Here is an 18150-nt window from a genome sequence, read left to right as displayed (position 1 = left end):
TCTGAAACTGACCATGATGCAGATCACTTTAGAGGTAAATTTTGTGTAAGACTGACTCCCAATACCACCCAAGCTCTTAAGTTTTAATACGTTCACTTCCCACCCCAATTCTCCCCTCCCCCAAAACCAGCTTCGGGATAAAGTCACTGGGTTTATAGCCACGAAAAGCAGCTTCAAGTGAGGCAGAGAGAATTCAGTTATATGTGTTGCTTCTCTGTACAAGTAATGGTGTTCCCGGGCCAAGGCTTCCTCTTAGATATAACAGAAAGGACATTACTCTTAAGTGAATTATTAGAAAAACCTTGTCCTCCACCACTTAAGTGAGAAAGCTAGAGATCAGATAAACTTACTTAATCAAACATTAAAATTTCAGCTTGCTTAAAAAGATTAGCTCTGTGAATCCAACTGGCGTCTTTCCATGTTTCGTAGCTCTTCTTACCATTTGGACTGGAACTCGAATCAATAACCACATTTTTTTTTTCCCAGAACTGAAACTGACATTCCAGTACCAGTTGCTAACTGTCTGATATGCAAAATAATACGTACAAAAACCAGTACATTTTCAAAAGCAACAACAAAAGGCCTTGCTTGTTTCCTCTACCAGATCTCTCCCAATCGCTAGACAACCTCTCCCGCTGCACCTGAGCCTAAGGGGGAAGAACTCAAGAGGAAAAACGTTTACGCACAGCTGGCTGGGAAGAGGAGGATGAAGACGGGGTCAAGATACCAATAAGCCCTGAGGTGAGGGAGAGCCTCCGGCCCTCGGCGGCGGGCTCGGCGCAGAGCTCCGCCTTGGACGCCTTGGGGGCGCTGGCGGAGGGCTTGCCGAGCAGCTTGTGGTTTTTCAGCCCGTAGAGTTCGTCCATGCGCAGGTGGCTGGAGTAGGACCTGCTCAACAGTTTGTGGGGCTTTACAGGGGCTCCGTGCTCACAGCGCGGGTCCCCGGAGCAGGACCGAGTCAGCAGTTTGTGCGGCTTGAGAGCGAGGCCGTCCTCCTGCTTGGCGGCCGCAGGGCAGGGCCGGGCCAGCAGCTTGTGCGACTTGAGGGTGGGCGCCACCTGCTCCGCCCTGGGGTCGCTGGACAGGGAACGGCCGAAGGCCCGGTGCTGCGACTTGGAGGCGCATGTGTCATCTGTCTTGACGGTGCTGGAACAAGTCCTCCTCAACAGCTTGTGCGTTTTGGAGATTCCATCCTGCTCGGGTTTCAGCTTGGACTTGCTTTTGCCGCAGCCGGGGGGAGGGTAACTTGGCGACCTTTGAAGTGAAAGAGCAGTTAGCACAGGCTTGCCAAGCGGGAGGAGAACTCGGCTGCGTGACAAATGCCACCTTAGTGGCCGCCAGCCCGCCCAGCTACCACAGAAATCAAAAGCGTGTGCAGAATGGCCATGGGAGCTGATGGGTATTTTCCCTGAAAAGCAAAAGGTGACCAGGTTTTCTTCCCTTCCTACTTGCCCCAGAGTTGGGGTAGATTGAAGAAAGCAAAAACTCTAACGACTGCCTATATTTTTGATGCAGTGCATGTATTTTATTCCCTTCTCTGATGCAAGAGGAGGACAGGCTGCTCTGAACTGAGTAACAGGGGAACCACACGCGCAGCGCTTGGGAACATGGAGAACCCGCCACCCACCTGCGCAGGGTAGAAAACAAATGCAGGGGGGACTTGGCTTTCTTCTCCGACAGCTTCTTGCTGTGCAGGCAACTGGATTTCTCTTTGCTCTGTTTCCACTGCTGCGTGACAAACGTCTGCATGATCCTGTCAACCCGAAGGAAGCGTGTTAGAACGAGCAGTCCCAGGGTAATTTAGTGGCAGATTTTAGTATTTATTATGGAAAGACAGCTTTTATCAAAGGAAAACAAACACAGTGATTAGTGAGATGCTACTTTAGATTCATACAAGATGCCTTTGCACGTAAAAAAGCATCATACAGAAAACGCTTATGACTTTATGAATTATTAATACATTACCATCGTATAGTTAAAATATCAATGACAAGAATTAATAAAAGAAGGATATAAAGAGATTTCTAAAGATTATACATTGACAGCACAGGATGAATGAATTTGGCTGAAGTGGTAAAATAAAATCTGAATTATTTTCTTGGTGCCAGTCATGCAGTTTGAAAAATTTTTATTAATAACTACAATTTTATTAAGATATAAACAACATCAATTTCTTTTTAGTTGATTTGCCTGTTTTTCTTCCTGAGAAGTAAAACAGAATAAAACTGTATGATTTTAAAACTAAGCCAGGTGACACCGATTTCATAGATAAACCTGAGATCAGTAAATTTTACCTTCAGCACAGCCCTCTTCGCCTATAAATATGATGTTGTTGTTGTTTTTGTTTTTTTTTAATTCTCAGGAATTTGGTAACCCCTGACCTCAATGTGCCCTAAGTCAAGGCCACTTCCTCCTGGTCTCGGGTGAAGAATTCTGGCCCGTCAGCTGTGGATATAGACCCAGCACTGTTTTCTGAGGAGGGTCTCAAGCTGTAGTACCCTCTCTGTATCCCATCTTTTGGGGACGATGGGCCCTTTAGGTTTGATACTTAAGGAGACAGGAACTTTTACAATTAAGCATTATGTGTGCAATAAACTAAATGTTCTGATTGTCTTTCAAGATAATCCAGCATTGTTGGTTTTTCACATTCTTTTCAGTTATTTGTAACACAGACTGCTTTTGGAATGGAAAAAAAATGGTGTTATTATTTGTTTACAATTTACAATATACCAGGAAGTAAAATATGAACCTCAGACATAGATTTTTTTTTCCTCTTTAATTCTCAGGACACCGACAGGAAGTAGCTATTGTTGCACATGTTCACACATAAGGAAACAAAATCTGCCTGTACGATAAAATGACAGCGATCACACCTCTATTATCAAATAGGAATCGACCCATGTGAACATATGTTACTGAAAAGGACAGGTGTGGCTCTTGGCACTAAGCCAACATTAATTCCTCAAAATCCTCCAGGTGTTGCCAAACTGACCCACACCAACAGAAAGCACAGTGCTCACACTTACTGCCCAGCCTTGCCTAATGGCCTAGGTGAGGGGCAGAGGCTGCCTCGTGCGGAATTATTCGGGGTCTGTTTGGCGGCAGAGGTAGTGAGGAAGGACGGTGTGGAACTGTGATAATGTTGCAAGATTCCCATTCGCTGTAAAGTCACCTCTGAGCCCAGAAGAGAAGGTTTTTTTTTACACTTAATTTTTGAAGATCTCTTTCATCCAAGCTTGCACCAAGATTTCAATGTCATATTACAGCATAGAGCTGTATTCAGAAGAATATGTAATCCTTGGACATCTCCATAAATACAAATTCTTAAAGCTAATATTTTAGTAAGTATGGAATTTATTCAGGTTAGAGTTTGACTGTGACTAATTGAGGTATGCCCCATGTTTCAGAAGTCAGTGCAAGTGGGGTAAATTTATGTTTCCAAGGGATAAATCAGTTCATTATATGAGTTAAGGCCCAAACACAAAGTAATGGGCTTCTTTACAAAAGGACATTCTCAAAGGTGTCACTGCGAGAACATGGGGCGCGACTCCCTGGCGACCGTTCCCGCCCCTAAGCACCAGGAACAAGCAGCGGGCACCGTCACTAGAACCTTCGTCACTAGAACCCACGGGGGAGAAAGTCAGGCATGGCCGGGAGCAGGAAGACTGCACTGCTGACCAGCCACCTCAGGGTGACTCACAGCAGAGACCCGAAGGCAGAAAACAGGCCCCCAGGCCCGGCTCCCCCTGCGCGTGCCCTGGGAGACGCGGGCACCTGCATCCTCGACCTCCCCGGCAGCCGCCGCGGGCGCGGCGCCAGCCGTGGGAGGCCACGGGGGACCGGGCCCAGCTCTGGCCTCAGGCTCCGCCGGCACACGGGGCGCTCACTTCACGACGCGGGGGAACAGCAAGCAAGGGAGAGCTCGGTTCTCTTTCACAGAAAGTGGCTTTTCATTCTTTAGAAAACTTACTTTTTCAGCTGATGCCCCAATCCAAACCGCTCTTTGGTGGAAATCTGAAAGACATCAACAGTGGGCACTGCAAAGAAAAACAAATCAGTCAGAATGTGGAGTTGAAGCTCACCCACCAGCCAGGACAAACAAGGGAAGTGATGCACGTAACTCTGCGTGTATACATCTAAGAATGTTACACACAGAAGAAGTGTTACACAAACACATATTTATATATGGCATAATAGGTCACATATACACATTTAAAAATGGCGTACACACGGCACTACCCATCACTTTTCTGCTTTGCACGCCGTGGTTTTGAAGATCATTCTTCATTATTACTTGTTACAGACTAAGGTATAATGTGTGTGTTTATAAATGTTTGATGTGTATAATAATGAACGATGAATCTTCAAAATATAGGCAGTAAGTGTACGCAGCCATGGGTAGGAGAGTGCGCACTATTCTCAGGGGAAGAGGGGTTTGTGTAAACCCACGCCTCTCACAGACCCAGAGGACGAGAGGGAGGCAGGGGACCGTGCTGTTCACCGCACACCCCGTCGTGGGCTTCGTGTTTGGACCATTTCTGTAAGTTAATAACTATGCATGTGAAGTTCATAACCTCTCAGGAAAGTCACTCACCACTCGCCAGTCAATGGTTTTAAAGAGTATTTCACAGAATATACTGGTAGCATATGTTCATATTTTTAAAAAGGTGAAACTTACTCCATCCTTCCTTGTGTCATACAATTTAGGTTGGAAAGGGCTGCTTAAGATCTGTGGAAATCATTCCAGTACTCTGATCGTGTAGACATAGAGGTACCCAAATAAAATGATCTACACAGAAAACCCTTTTAATGTTAGTTGTTGACCACTTTAAAGTAAAAGCATCGCTATCCTTGAGATCAGAAACCAGACTTACCAACAATTCTGCAAAAATATATATTATATAACACCATGAAAATCATAACCATCATTTCTTTTTACTTAGAGTGTATTTCCCCATGTACAATAAAGATAATCCTTATCTTTAATTTCAAAGTGGATAAGGAAGTGTATTTCTTCAAATCTTTATCGCTCCTGTTCACTCAGATATGTGGTCAGATTAGCCCTAGCCAAATATAGCTCACGCAGTGTGATTCATACATTCCCAAAACCTAGCAATAAATGTTTTTCAAAAAGAACACTTAACGAGGTCAGTCTAAACCTTGTATCAGCCATACTTTTTTTCAAGTTAATTTTACTATAAATACCCCTTAAAGACATATTACAAAAACGGTCAAGAGGTACTTTTCCACCTTTTTCTTTGTTTGCAATAATACAAATCTTAAAGCAAAATGAACCCATGTTATTTTTTCCTGAAATAATAAACTTGTTCCTTTTTAGTATCACCGCCTCTTGCGGCTGTCCTGTATTTCCCAGTAATGCCCCTTTTAAACTGCATTTTTTCCCTTGAATTTTCCCTAAGAGAAAGACAACCTTGGGGGACGTTTCCTCCTAAAAGGGCAGCGCGGGTACCGGTCTGGGACAAGCCTCCTCGCAACTGTGTGTGGCCACGACAGGGGGCACCAGGGAAGGACGAGAACCTGAACCAAGGCCAACCCCACGCGAGAAGCGTGCAGAGAATTCTGCTACAAAGGGACGGATGGAACCATGGTAAGAGCCCTGCAGCGCTGGCCCCAACCCTGCCCTCTCTGAAAGAGGGGGGAGGAAGCTAAGGCAGACACACCCAATACATCCCCAAACACGCGCCCCACGGCGGCTTCCTGAAGGGCTAGACAGGCGCGCTTCCTCCTGAAGCAGACGCGGACCTCTTTCCTGCCCTGTGGCCCACCCTGGGAGGTCCGGTAAGACCCCGAGTGAAGACTTGGGGGCAAAGAATGTACTGTGGAATGGCTCCCAGGAGAAACCAATCTGGGGGGGGAGACAGGAAAAGGGTCAAGTCCGAGCTTCAGCCTGGTCCTGTGGGAGCATCCACTGCAGGACAAAGTGCTTCTGCCCTGAGGCGGTGTGGCTGGGCCGCGGGGTGCGCACACCAGCCACGCCGCAGGGTCAGTGCGGGGCAGGGGCGGGGTGGGGGAGCCGGGGCCTGTCCGGGAGGCGAAGCCCCGCTGTGCCCGATGGGGAAGCCCCCCTGCGCCGTTGGTGCAGAGCAGGGACGTGCTTGGGGAAGTGGGGCCGGCGGCCCCAGGGGCCCCACCCCCGCTCTCGGATCTCAGGACTAAAGTCCGTGGAACGGAGTGAGCAAGCATGCAATTCTTCCTTCCTCCTTCTTAATGAAAGTAATTAGACATAAATTACAGTGATATCTGAAAGTACATTTCAACTCCTGCTTCAACCCTGAGCAAAACAGAAGTCCATCTACAGGAATAAAATAATCAACCTTGGACAACCACTGACTGATGTTCACAAAATTCAGAACAATACTGCATAAATAAAACGAAAGCAATTAAGGAAAAAGAGGAAATTCTAGGGTATTAGTAAAGATGGTAGTTATACTAAAAATAGAAGGGAAACGTTACATCAGAGACTGACTCATGAAAAACTCACTTAAGGGAGTATAAGACAAATGGAAAAAAAAATGTATAAAATACTCAGAGGTAAAGGATGAAAGACTAAGATAAATAATAAAAAACAGTGGTTTCTCCCAGGAGCAGTTAGTGTGTTCCCGTGCATAACGCACACCCGCGTTTTTGTGCGCATTATACACCGGATTATACAGACTCATTGTTAGATCCACGATATGTGATCATTATACCCACGTATAATGTGCATCCTTATATTGCCCTCAAAATTTGGGCAAAAACGTGCACATTATACACAGCAAAATACAGTATATGGAAGACAGAGGTGTTAGATCCAATCTGTGTATATCAAGGTGAGTAGATGAAGAAGGAACAACAAAACAATGACATAAAAGCAGGTTAGCAGGTAGGAGAAAAGGAATTTAATCCAGTAAGTCTTGGAAAGATGTACAATAGGATCCCTTGTCAGAAGTAGCTATCAGTTGAAAGATAGCAAAACCATCCTTGAAGGTATTGGAAAACAAAACTATTATTATAATTTCCATTTTCAAAACCAGAAAGATGTTACATTTAGTTTAAATTCATCCATAATTAAAGGTGAGAAAAATATACATTAAAATTGAATCTCAGAGACACCTAAATCTAAGGGCCACTCAAAATATACTTACTGAGCTTCTACTATATGTACAGATCTTTGAGGTTTTAATGTGCTTATTTCACATCAACTTGTCAACTTCTGAAATCGATACAACTGTATGTTCCTCTTGCTGTTACACTATCAATAAACCATCTTTGTAAGGATGCAGGTATACTGAAATATCTTTATCAAGATAGCTGCAATTATACTCAGAATTACCAAATCACAGTCATGTTGCTTAATGCACAATGCACAACTAGTTAATATTCAAAATAATAGTGAAATAAAGCTCACCTGGGCCATTTAAATACTGCGTAAGGGAACAGTGTAGTCGGACAATTATAGGTTCTGTTCGGATCACTTCCCAAGCCACAGCAATCTCTTCCTGTGCAAAAATAAAATGCATTTTGAAGATGAATTAGTCATCTTTTAGTTTTTAATGTATCTTCCCAATTAAAAATATTTTTTTAACTTAGTTTGAAGAACTATATAAGGCCTACAAATTATCTCAATCTACTGGTTTACAAGAAAAACTAAAGAACTTTTAATTTTTGCCTTCTCATATGAAAGTAAAAATGAAAACTTAAGAAATACTGAAGTGCTATTTTAAAGTAGAGTTCTACGCTAAGTGCTACACTGTAAATATGAGGATATGTAATAAGAATGAACACAAATACATATATATATAAAATCTGTTTCTTGAATGAGTCATATTGCATTTCTTCATAAATCACTCTGAAAAAGCCAATATGTTACTAAAAGTATTAGAAGAGATACACAAATGAAGTTCAATAAAAATGAATGTTTTTTTAAATGTAGCCATCATATTGCATACATTGATACTCACATCAAGAAAGCTAACATCAATATGCAGATCAATATCTACATCGTCAATGGCTCCATATTCCCTGAAAGCAAAGATTAACATCAATTTTTTTCAATTTCCTTAAAAGACAGTGGGTCCTAGGTTATTTTAAATTAAAAACTGAATCATGAATTCTGATCCCCGATTTCCAGATAGCTCCAAACTGACTGTGGACTGAGTTAGGGCCTCCGCCCAGAGGGACTGTCACTTCCTGCGACCCGCTGGGACCCTGGAGACAGCCTCCCATCTGCATCCACATGCCTCTGCACGCGTCACTTCGGGAGTTTTTTGGTTCACAGCTTCAAACGTCCCCGGGTCCCCGTGGCCAATCGAACACTCTTCTCATGTGACCTCTGTTTTCGCTGTGCTCCCTAAGGAGGCAGAGCTGCTTCTGGGGGCAAGAAGGGAGTTTTGCGCATGAAGAATGGGTGGGGAAAGGATTTACTGCCACAACAACGTGCCCATGGGTTTTCCTTTCCCATTAGACACCCGTGGTTCCGAAGCTGACCCGGGCACTCTACCACTTCAGGGTCACTGTGTTTTGATAGGCAGCTCTGAACGTCTGATTTATCAAAGTTAAAACCAGTAACACGAGCTGTGTTCCACAGGAAGACATTATGAAGACCAACTGTCCTCCAGCCCGGGGAGTGCCACAAACCAACACCTTTTTTTTTTTTTTTAAGTTAACAAAAGAGTATAAAAACAATGGTTTTTATATTCTCCATACCCACGCATCTCTATTTTTGGGATTTTTATACAATTTTGGTTACAAAGGCTGTACATAGTGAGGGGAACAAGTACAAAGATAACAGAAATGACAGAAGCAAATGGTCAATATTGACGGAGCACTCTGTGCCCAACCCTGTGCTCAGGACTTTACACACGTGTGACCACTGCGCACTCATTTATGAACGCGGGGACCGAGGCCCCACGCGGTAAGGCCGGCCAGCCACCGCCACTCTGCAGCAGGGCGGGCCTTCGAAGGCCTACGTCCCATCTAGTCACGCGAGTGCTTCCTTCGTTGGGCAGTCAATAAACTATCACTCAGGTGGGAAACCGGGTCGTACGTGAATGGATGATCACATTATGGCCTCCTCGTAGCCTTCCGGCAAGAAGACTATTACCATCCTCACTTGCAAATGAGAAAACTGAGGTTAGGAAAGGACAATTTGTCAAAGGGCAGGTAAAGAGCAAATGGAAAACTGAGATACTGAGTTTATGTCCAACTTCAACACCCTCCAGTACAATATCTGGTACATCGTAAGTGCTCAATGAAAATTTCTGTGTATTTTATGTATATTCAGGTAATGCTAATGGAGTATAAAATTGTGGCACTTTCACAGGATTCAGAGAAGGCATATTTAATGATTAACTGGCTTATGTAATTTCATAAATAAAAGAATCTAAGTAGTCTTTTTACTTTTGATAATCTAGGACCCAAAACTACAGCATACTAGAATATAGTAACTTTGACGCCCTGCTTTCTCCATTCTCGCCTTAAAAACACATTAAAATAATGAGTGCATTTTCATTATTTACAAAATTGTACTTCTTATTCTTTCTTGGTTATGCTTTTAAAGGTTAAGGGATAAAAATTATTCACATAGCAATTAATTTTTTAAAAATTGCATGTGTCAAAACATCTGTGTTATTCGAAGTGAGAACCTTCCTAACAATATGCAAATTCAGACATGATATGTAAATTTAGATACAAAAATACACCAATTTAGATATGAAATTATACAGGAACTAAGGCAAGAATAAAAACCACGCCCATGAATCACTTCTTTCACACCTCTGGTTCGGGGCTCAGTAAACCTCCCTGTGAAGGTCAACACATAAATATTTTAGGCTTTTCAGGCCACACAGAGGCTCTGCCACATACCCCTCTTTTTCTTTTTTTTTACAACCCTTTTAAAAAGCAAGCACCATGTGTAGCTCCTGGGCTGTTGAAAAGCAGGGCCCAAGGCCCAGTGGTCAGAATTTGCTGACCGTCAACACCAGCAAATTATTCATAAATGTAAGAAGTCAAATCTCCATAGTGAGGCAAGTTTAAGAAAGAGCCACTGAATGTGGGTGCGGGCGGATCACTAACGCCACCACCGCAAAGCCACCGCTGTGGGGCGGGGAGGCCCCGGCGTCGGTGGCCTCCTTGAGGAAAGGGCCGCAGGACGAACTTGCACCCGGGAGGACACGTGTAATGCAAAATCGGGGAACAAAACAAACACCGAGTAATGAGGAAATTCTTACACTATAGCACGTGGACATGACATTTTAAAATTACCGATTACTAACCGAGTTGATATAAAAATATCTAGTATCCTGAGGGAAATGTTCAAATATACTATACTTAACTGAGCAAGGACTTACAAAAAAAGTATGGAAACTAAAATTCCTTTTTCCCCCCTATAAAACAGAAATAAGGGACACAAAGGAAAAAGAGTACTTATATAATAACTAAATAGTGGGCAGAACTTACTTTATAAAATGTGTTATGTATTTTCTTAAAACATACTTTTTCTGATTATAGATGTAATGTAGGCTCATTACATTAAATGAGACGAACAAAAAGTAGAAGTGAGAACTGGAACCCCACTCAGAGGCGACGCGTCGGCTCCTGTCTCACTCCGGACGCTGTCATATACTCCCCTGTCATATAACACACAGAGTATATGAAGTATAAAACAGTATGTAAAGACTTTTGTCCTGCTCTCCCACTTTTCCTGGGGGTGCTGTTTCTATAGTATGGAATATTTTTCTAAGTCATAAATTTAAGTGGCTGTATTTGTAGAAATAGAATTTCATAAGACAACATTAAGTTGCTTTCTTTTCTTACACTATAAATGTTGATAAAGAGCTCTCTGGATAAAAATCTATGTGCATCCTTCTCACAGAAGAATTTCTAGAATTATTGAGCAAAATAAATGGTATAGCTCTATTTGGGAGTCTTGACCCACGTATCTTGTTTAATTGCCATGTTAAAAGGTTAAATCGATTTCCGATCATTCCAGCCAGGTTATTGCAGTCAGCCTTCCCCTGCAGCCTCCTTGTCTGCAGGCATTTTTTTCCTTCCATCTCTGCCAGTGGCAGAGGGAAGAATAACCTTTGTTTGGATTTATGTATGATAGCAGGGCGTGGCATATGCAGAGGCAGACAGACAGAAATCCGAGAGGAAAATCAGGAAGGGCCTTATGCACAGCTCTTCTCTTCACACAGGGATTTCCAGGCCACTTCGACAGACTCTGTGAAGTTATGAGTCAGAATGCAGCATACATTTTTTAAAAAACCTTCCCTGTATGAATATCGAAGTCTCCCTTACATGATTCCTTCAACGCTTTTTTGGTTAGAAGTTAGTATCTTCCCAATTTCTACCATTATCTACTTCTTTCAAAGGAAATGAAAGGATAGTTCCAGGCGCCGGAGCAGGGCACAGACCTCCACAGGCCAGAATGTGAGGGAGCCAGAGGCATAAAGGTTTGCGATCACCTGCGCCGTGCAGGTGCAGATTGGTAAATAGGGACTCTTATTTTTATGCCACACTTCAAAGCATGCACAAAAACACTGCGTATATGCAAACCAATTTCTGCTGTGCTTCCCTTTTCACACAACGCCAGCCACTCCGTTTGCACTGGGGGATCACAAAGCGTGATTACGGTTTTTCCAGACACAGTGTCGGGTCAACAGGCTCGTTCCGATCTGAATGATGTTCAATAGTGGCCAAAAGCTGATCTGATGAACAGCAAGCAGAAGTGAGCCACACACTTGCGGTATGAATGCAACTTCAACTGTGAGGCGAAGTGGCTGATTCTGTCCTAGATGCTGTCTGGGGTTTATAATAACTCAAAATAAACTCGTGCACAGCCTGTATCTATTCACATCACATCAGGCTGAACTTGAATACCGTCTAAAGGTGAGGGGAACGCCCCAGAAACGATCCGAGGCAGCTGGGTCAGTCTGAAACTAAGGGTGTGAAAGGCACTGCCCCGTAGATTTCTCCCCAGACCTCCTGGCCGCTCCTTGAAGCGGCACAGCTTCCCAACTGGCTATTTAGTTTTGCGTATTTACATCTGACCTAGTTTATTTAAGAACAGGGTGGGGCAAAAGTAGGCTTACAGTTGTTCATGTCAAATAATACGCTAATTAATAAATAATAATACAAGAAGAGACTGTTTCACATACAACTATAAACCTACTTTGCCCCACCCTGTATATAATGTATATTTTTCTATGAACATATATTTTTGAGGACACTTTGTGTGAGAATTCTTGGCAATTCATTCTCTTTTTACTGGAACTAATCAACACAACATCCTCACCGATGAGACATCACATAGATACGCGTCATAGACTGAACATTAGACAGGCTGGGTTGCTTCTCCTTTCTCTCCACAACTACAGCTTACTCATTACACAATGGCCATGTTTTATAATACTACCGCACCAAAACTAGCAGCAATTGTGCTGGTTGTAAAAATGTACTCTAGCTATCTAGCCTTCCTTTATTAACTGTCCAGAGAATTACATGTGCGTACTCACAGGCATGAAACTCTACCGAAGCTGCTTGGGAAATAAACCTCCATTGCTGGGTAGCTACTTCTGCCTTCAACAACTGGTCGGTTGTAGTTTGAAGAGAAACGCATTTCGTGAAGAAACAGACACCGTCCTGGGACACCTGAAACCCACAGCTTGCCTGCCTGTCTCCGCAGGCCGGCGCAGTGTGCGCCGTGCCCCGTGCGGGAGCGCAGTCTGTGCGTGGGCCCCGGGCTGGGCAGGCGCAGGCATCAGGAAGGATCCTGGCAGATTAAAGCATCTGCAGGGCCGGCCGCCGCCAAAGCAGCTTTGAACTTCTCTACAGGACAACAGGGCAGAGGAGAAGTTAAAAAATTAAGTCCAGGCCCATATACAGTAACAGTGAATACGAGATAGAGCATGAGCAGTTGCTACACCTCTGTCCTCAGCTTAAAACCTTGCCTTTGCTTGAAGAAGGCACGGGCCCTGGGAGCCGAGGTGACCGCCTGGGGTCTGACGTGCTGAAGCTCACACCTAGATTACGCGCAGGGTTTCTCAAGAACACAGTCCCCTTTGCGTCTGTGTTCTGTGCGCCCCCTCCCCGTCTTCGGGGCCCCCCACTTCTCAGAGTCAGACTGCCTTTTTCCTCGGCTCCAGAGGCGCGAGGGGGAGACAGAACATGCGGGAAAGGACACTATCAATGCCCGGTCCAAGTCCCTCTTTTGACAACAAAAGGCAAACTTCAATGTAGGTTGTGCCAGGGAGAAACGTCCTCAAAATCTCCATGTTTAGAACAAAACAGGATTTAAAACCTCACTCACACCACATGGTTACAACTGGACCAGGGGGAGGGTGCTGCTCACCGCAGTCACTGAGCGGCACTGGGATGGGGCCCAGAGGACACAGGATTCGCGCCCAGCACTGTGCTCACACTGTGCTGGCCCGAATGGGCTGTGTGTGCACACTCACGGGAGGCGGGTGGGGACCACAGTCCACGCCAGGCCCCAGGCCAGAGGAGGGCCGGAGGCCCGTCAGCCGCCCGGCGGGTCGCTGTGCAAAGGGAAATCTAGAAATCCGGAGAAATGCAAGAGCTCCACCCTGCTCTTTGTGGAAGATCTCCCCTTCCCTTTCTCTCTCTCTGGAGACGTATGTCTGGGTGGCAGGCCTTCGGACAGTAGTATAGCCTCCTCAGATCTTAAAAAATCCTCGGCCTGCCCCCCCCAATACCAACTCCGAAAGGCCCTATTACAAACGTCCACCCACAAAAGCAATCAAAGCACACACAACGGTCACCATCTTCCAATCTACATGCAACATCAGTCACGACATTACTCACATGGCTTCCATTTTTTAAATGGAAGGTGGCATGTCGTACAGCAAAACGCACTTTATACGGGGAGCCGGCTTGAAGCCTCACAAGCAAATTATCAGAATCACTTCATTCCTGACCAAATGAGAATTCTGTAACTTGGAAGTCCCTTCCCTTCAAAAGAATGAATCTCAAACTGTTTTCAGATGACACTAATCACCATTTTTAAAAAAATAAATACATGACTAGAAAAGTAAATTTATGATGAAAAACACAAACTCTCCTCATTTGGTTGCATGACTCCAGCTGAGACACATTCAGACTCATTCCGGGTTAAGCATGATCCTCCGAGACCTAACTCGCTTCCTATCCAGAAGCCTGCGAGTCGGAATTGCCAGCAACCCTGAGTTCCGCCTTCAGATACGGCCAGGCAGGGCGGAGATCACCTGCTTTATGGAAGTCCCTCTTCCTACACCCTCCTCTAAACTCTCAAGACGGCTGCGTGTCCGTCAAGGAGACCTGGGATGTCCCCACCCCCGCCGGAGAACTCAGATGTGGTTAGCTGCCTTCCTCATTAGCTGTCACGTGAGGAAAGTGACACCGGAGAGCCTATTATGCATATTGAGGGACTCTTGCTCGTCAAACTCCATTAAGTTCTTATAAACCTCAATTAAGTAAAAGAACAGCTAATTAGAACAGCCTGTTTTCAATACACTTAGAACTCTGCAAGGAAGATGAGGCTAAGACCTTATGTCTAACTACTCCCTTTCCCATGTGTCCAGCCCTCAGTATTTGGGACTAGACAGTAAATTCGTTCTTATTTATTTTAAGTAAATCAAACTTGCCCTGCTGAGATTCACCTTTATATCATTAGGCCTCTGGGGTGTGTGTATTCTGGAAACATCCTCTATAGCTAGAGGAAATCCGGAGCAGGCAAGAGCATGGCTTGCATTCGTTAAGGCTTGAATGGGATCAAAACTTTTAAGTGAAATAAGCAAGGGGGAAAACTAATCACAACCATTTTTGACTTCAGAGGCTTCATTTAAATAAAATTCCAATTATTTGTCTAATTTCAATGGCTGAAAAATTATCAGTAATTGTATTAATAATGGAAAACACTACTGGAGATGATCATAGGTAGTTAATAAGTGCCTAGTGAAAAAACTAAAATATCATATATACATGGCAGTGTAATTGCGGTCTAGACGACACGGAAATAATGTGTTTTAGAAAGATTCAAACTGGCCCTGACTGGTGTGACTCAGCAGGTTGGGCATCATCCTCAAAACCAAAAGGCCCCCCGGTCGGATTCCTGGCCAGGGCTCAGGCCTGGACTGCGTCCCCGGATGGGGCGTGGGGGAGGCGACCCGTCAGCGTGCGTCTCTTGCACATCGGTATTCCTCTCCCTCTCTTTCTCCCTGCCTTCCCCCCTCTAAAAATAAATAAAATCTTTTCTAAAAAAAGTTTAAACTATACAAGCAGTCAATCTGGGCTACGGTAGTCCGCTAAACAAAAATACGTATTTCAAATGAAAAGACGTTGAAGACTGTGTTGTGTTATATAATTAATTATATCCCACAGACTTTTTTTTTTTTTTAGTGTGGGAGGGGGGTAAATTACTGTGATTAAAGTTTTAAGCTTTCAACTAAAGTTAAAAAATTAGTCATTGTTTTGGACTGTTTATCGATAGTCTTTGCGGCCCTCTTCATTCATTCACTCCAAAACACACTGGATAGCCGCGTTCCCTACCCTGGAGCCATAGCAGGAGTCAACCATGAAATGATCACAGCTAATTTGCTCAAACTTTGAAAGCTGCAAACATATGCCTTTCTCATATAATCCCAATTGCTCTCCCTCAATTCCAGCCTAGTATATCTGCACGTGGGGGTGGCGTGTGGGTGCACAACCCCCACCCATTTAGGCTGCCGGTGCCTGTGAGTTTCTGTTTCTACAGTTAAATGTAAACTAAACTAAAAGTACTTCTGTGGCATCTCAAAATCCAGGTATGGCCACGGAAAAGAATGTCACCGGGTCGCGGACGTGGCCCCTGAAAACCACCAAGAATGTGGCAGGCTGCCGTTCCAACGCATCCTGTGCTACGCTAAACACCCGAATACAGGCGTGACTGAGAACCAGACCAAACGAAGCAGAGCCAGCAACAAAACAGGGCGCCGCCCAGCACCCGCAGGGTTCGGAGTCTAGAGGGGAAGAAGTAAACTCACACATTACAAGGCAGAGGTGGATAAAAGCCAAACGTGGTGGGGGTCCGGGGGCGGAGTCACTCAGTCGCCTGTAGGGAGCTTGGACGAAGGCGCAGAGGAAAGCAGACCTTGGGAAGGGGCTGGAATACAGCCCGCAGTGGGGGCCGGGAGGCGGGGGAGTGTTCTTTCTTAAGAAAACTGCTTGTACAAATGCCCAGAGTCAAGTGGGAATTCGGCATATGCAGACAACCAGAACGTTTCTGGTTTGAGTGGTGGAAAAGGCCAGAGCTGGAAGCGGACTACCCTTTAGGCAAAGAACAGGGATCTGAGGCAGGCAGACCAGGCCACGGAAGGCCGCTGCCGGGTGGCGGGGAAGGGGCTTCTTAAATTAAGGAGAGAAAAGAAAGGTAAATAAGGAGGGTGGGGGTCGGCTGAATGAAACTAGTAAGAAGTGATTCTCAAACTTATCCGGCTGAATGAAACTAGTAAGAAGTGATTCTCAAACTTATCACCAAATAATATATTAAATAACTGAAGATTTATGTCTCCCCATTTTTGAGGGCCAGGTAACACCCCGCTACATGACCTGGTTACCAGTGGCTACGCACTTTTCACTTTGTTGTTCACGCGAACGTGTTGTGGTAGCAGCATGAGCCCAGCGGGCCAAATCTATTATCGGAATTGATTCTGACACTGCTTACGGCTGGTATTTTATCAGACGCACTCTCTAAACACCTAATTTTTTAATGCAGCCAATGTAATCTCAAACCATATACCAAAAACCAAAAAAAAAAAAATATATATAGACTGAAGAATGCCACTCTATGTAAATAGAAACACACTAACCTCTCTCAAATATTTTCAAGTATAATGAAGCCCAAGAAAGTTTTCACTTAAGTAACTCCAACAGAAAATCCCCGTGGTTTACCAAATAATTTTAACTCTTCTCCCTCGGGTATTTCCTTACCTGAGAGAAACTGCGTGTGGCCCGTAGATCTCTCTGACCGCCGACAGGTCGGCTTCGAGCTGCGGGTGCTTGTGCAGCTCACCGTCATAGTTCACCTGCGGGACAGCGACGGGTCAGAGGTGACGCAGGCGAGGAAGGGAATCGGAAAGAACCGATATGCAAACCACCTCATTACTGCCTTCCCATTACTCTGCCCAAGTTACAAAGCCTCGTTGATCAAGAAGTTTACAGAAACAGAGCAAGACGCCTTATACACACATATCCTAGAATTCACTGCCCAGTTTAAAGTTTTAACATTATCCCGGAAAAATACAATGAATTATTTTATGTATACGTCTATGTGGCTATGCCACTTCTGCATCTTCAAATTATGATGTTTCTTCCTAACAATTTTTCAACACACACTTTACATTAGCATAAGAGAAAAAGGAAAACAATGAATGGAATAATGGGAGTGCTCAATAAAGGTTTATAAAGGTTAATCCTCTTCTATTTAAAACTAACAATCCATGCTTTTGTTAGAATTGTTATCATTTCAGAGCTGAGTGAGCACAATATGCTGAAGAAATGTAAAAGCTGAAAGCAGAATAAAATCGCTGTGTGCAATCGCTATGATGAAGGAAGACAAATTCAATGTCAATGAATGATTACAGTCAAAAAGTTGCAAAAGTAACCTTAATTTCAGAAGAAGTGCAGAATATGAGACACAGATGTGTTAGAGGGGTATTGTAGTTACAGAACCTGGAACAACCCACGTCCCTTACTCAGGTCACGAGCGCACAACGTCCACCAGGACGCTAATCCAGAGGTGGGTGCACGGAGGGCCTGGGGCGCTTACCTGTCCTCCGTAATAGAACTCTTCAGAGTCATTATCACCTTCAGAATCTTCTTCCACTGTACTACTTTGTCTTGACTCCTTAAAACAATAGAGCAAGAAGACAGTTTCAATGGCCAAACTAGTTTGCCTCCTTCTGAAAAGAAAGCAGCAAGTGGCCGTAATAGGCGGATCTTTGCACAGCACCTGGATTTCGTGTGAAAATAGTCTTGGTGTGGTTTGAGCCAAAAAAACAACAAGTAATAAGATGGTTTGGTGAGTTTACTAAGCTCTAGATACATATTTTGCATATCCTGAGTTGTACAATTTAATATTTGACATATACAGATATATACCGCATATAACCGATT

At 44.3% G+C, this 18150-nt stretch overlaps 1 protein-coding gene across 1 annotated transcript in view; it reads right to left on the bottom strand.

The window, feature by feature from the left end:
* The window catches only part of PARP8 (poly(ADP-ribose) polymerase family member 8), a 133228-nt gene that overhangs the window by 36362 nt on the left and 78716 nt on the right, over nucleotides 1-18150 (bottom strand). Inside the window, exons 6-12 of the mRNA XM_054575327.1 lie at nucleotides 17804-17881; nucleotides 16966-17060; nucleotides 7962-8022; nucleotides 7409-7499; nucleotides 3971-4037; nucleotides 1628-1753; nucleotides 687-1254 (exon numbers count right to left, since the gene is read on the bottom strand). Of these exons, the coding sequence (XP_054431302.1) occupies nucleotides 687-1254; nucleotides 1628-1753; nucleotides 3971-4037; nucleotides 7409-7499; nucleotides 7962-8022; nucleotides 16966-17060; nucleotides 17804-17881 (1086 nt within the window). The remainder of the gene's footprint in view (nucleotides 1-686; nucleotides 1255-1627; nucleotides 1754-3970; nucleotides 4038-7408; nucleotides 7500-7961; nucleotides 8023-16965; nucleotides 17061-17803; nucleotides 17882-18150) is intronic.

This window comes from Pteronotus mesoamericanus, unplaced genomic scaffold, assembly GCF_021234165.1.
Source record: "Pteronotus mesoamericanus isolate MK-2021 breed Mesoamerican mustached bat unplaced genomic scaffold, CSHL_Meso_final contig_29, whole genome shotgun sequence".
NCBI lineage: Eukaryota > Metazoa > Chordata > Mammalia > Chiroptera > Mormoopidae > Pteronotus > Pteronotus mesoamericanus.
Note: the sequence above shows the minus strand (reverse complement) of the source record. Positions and strands in the feature narration are given on the sequence as shown.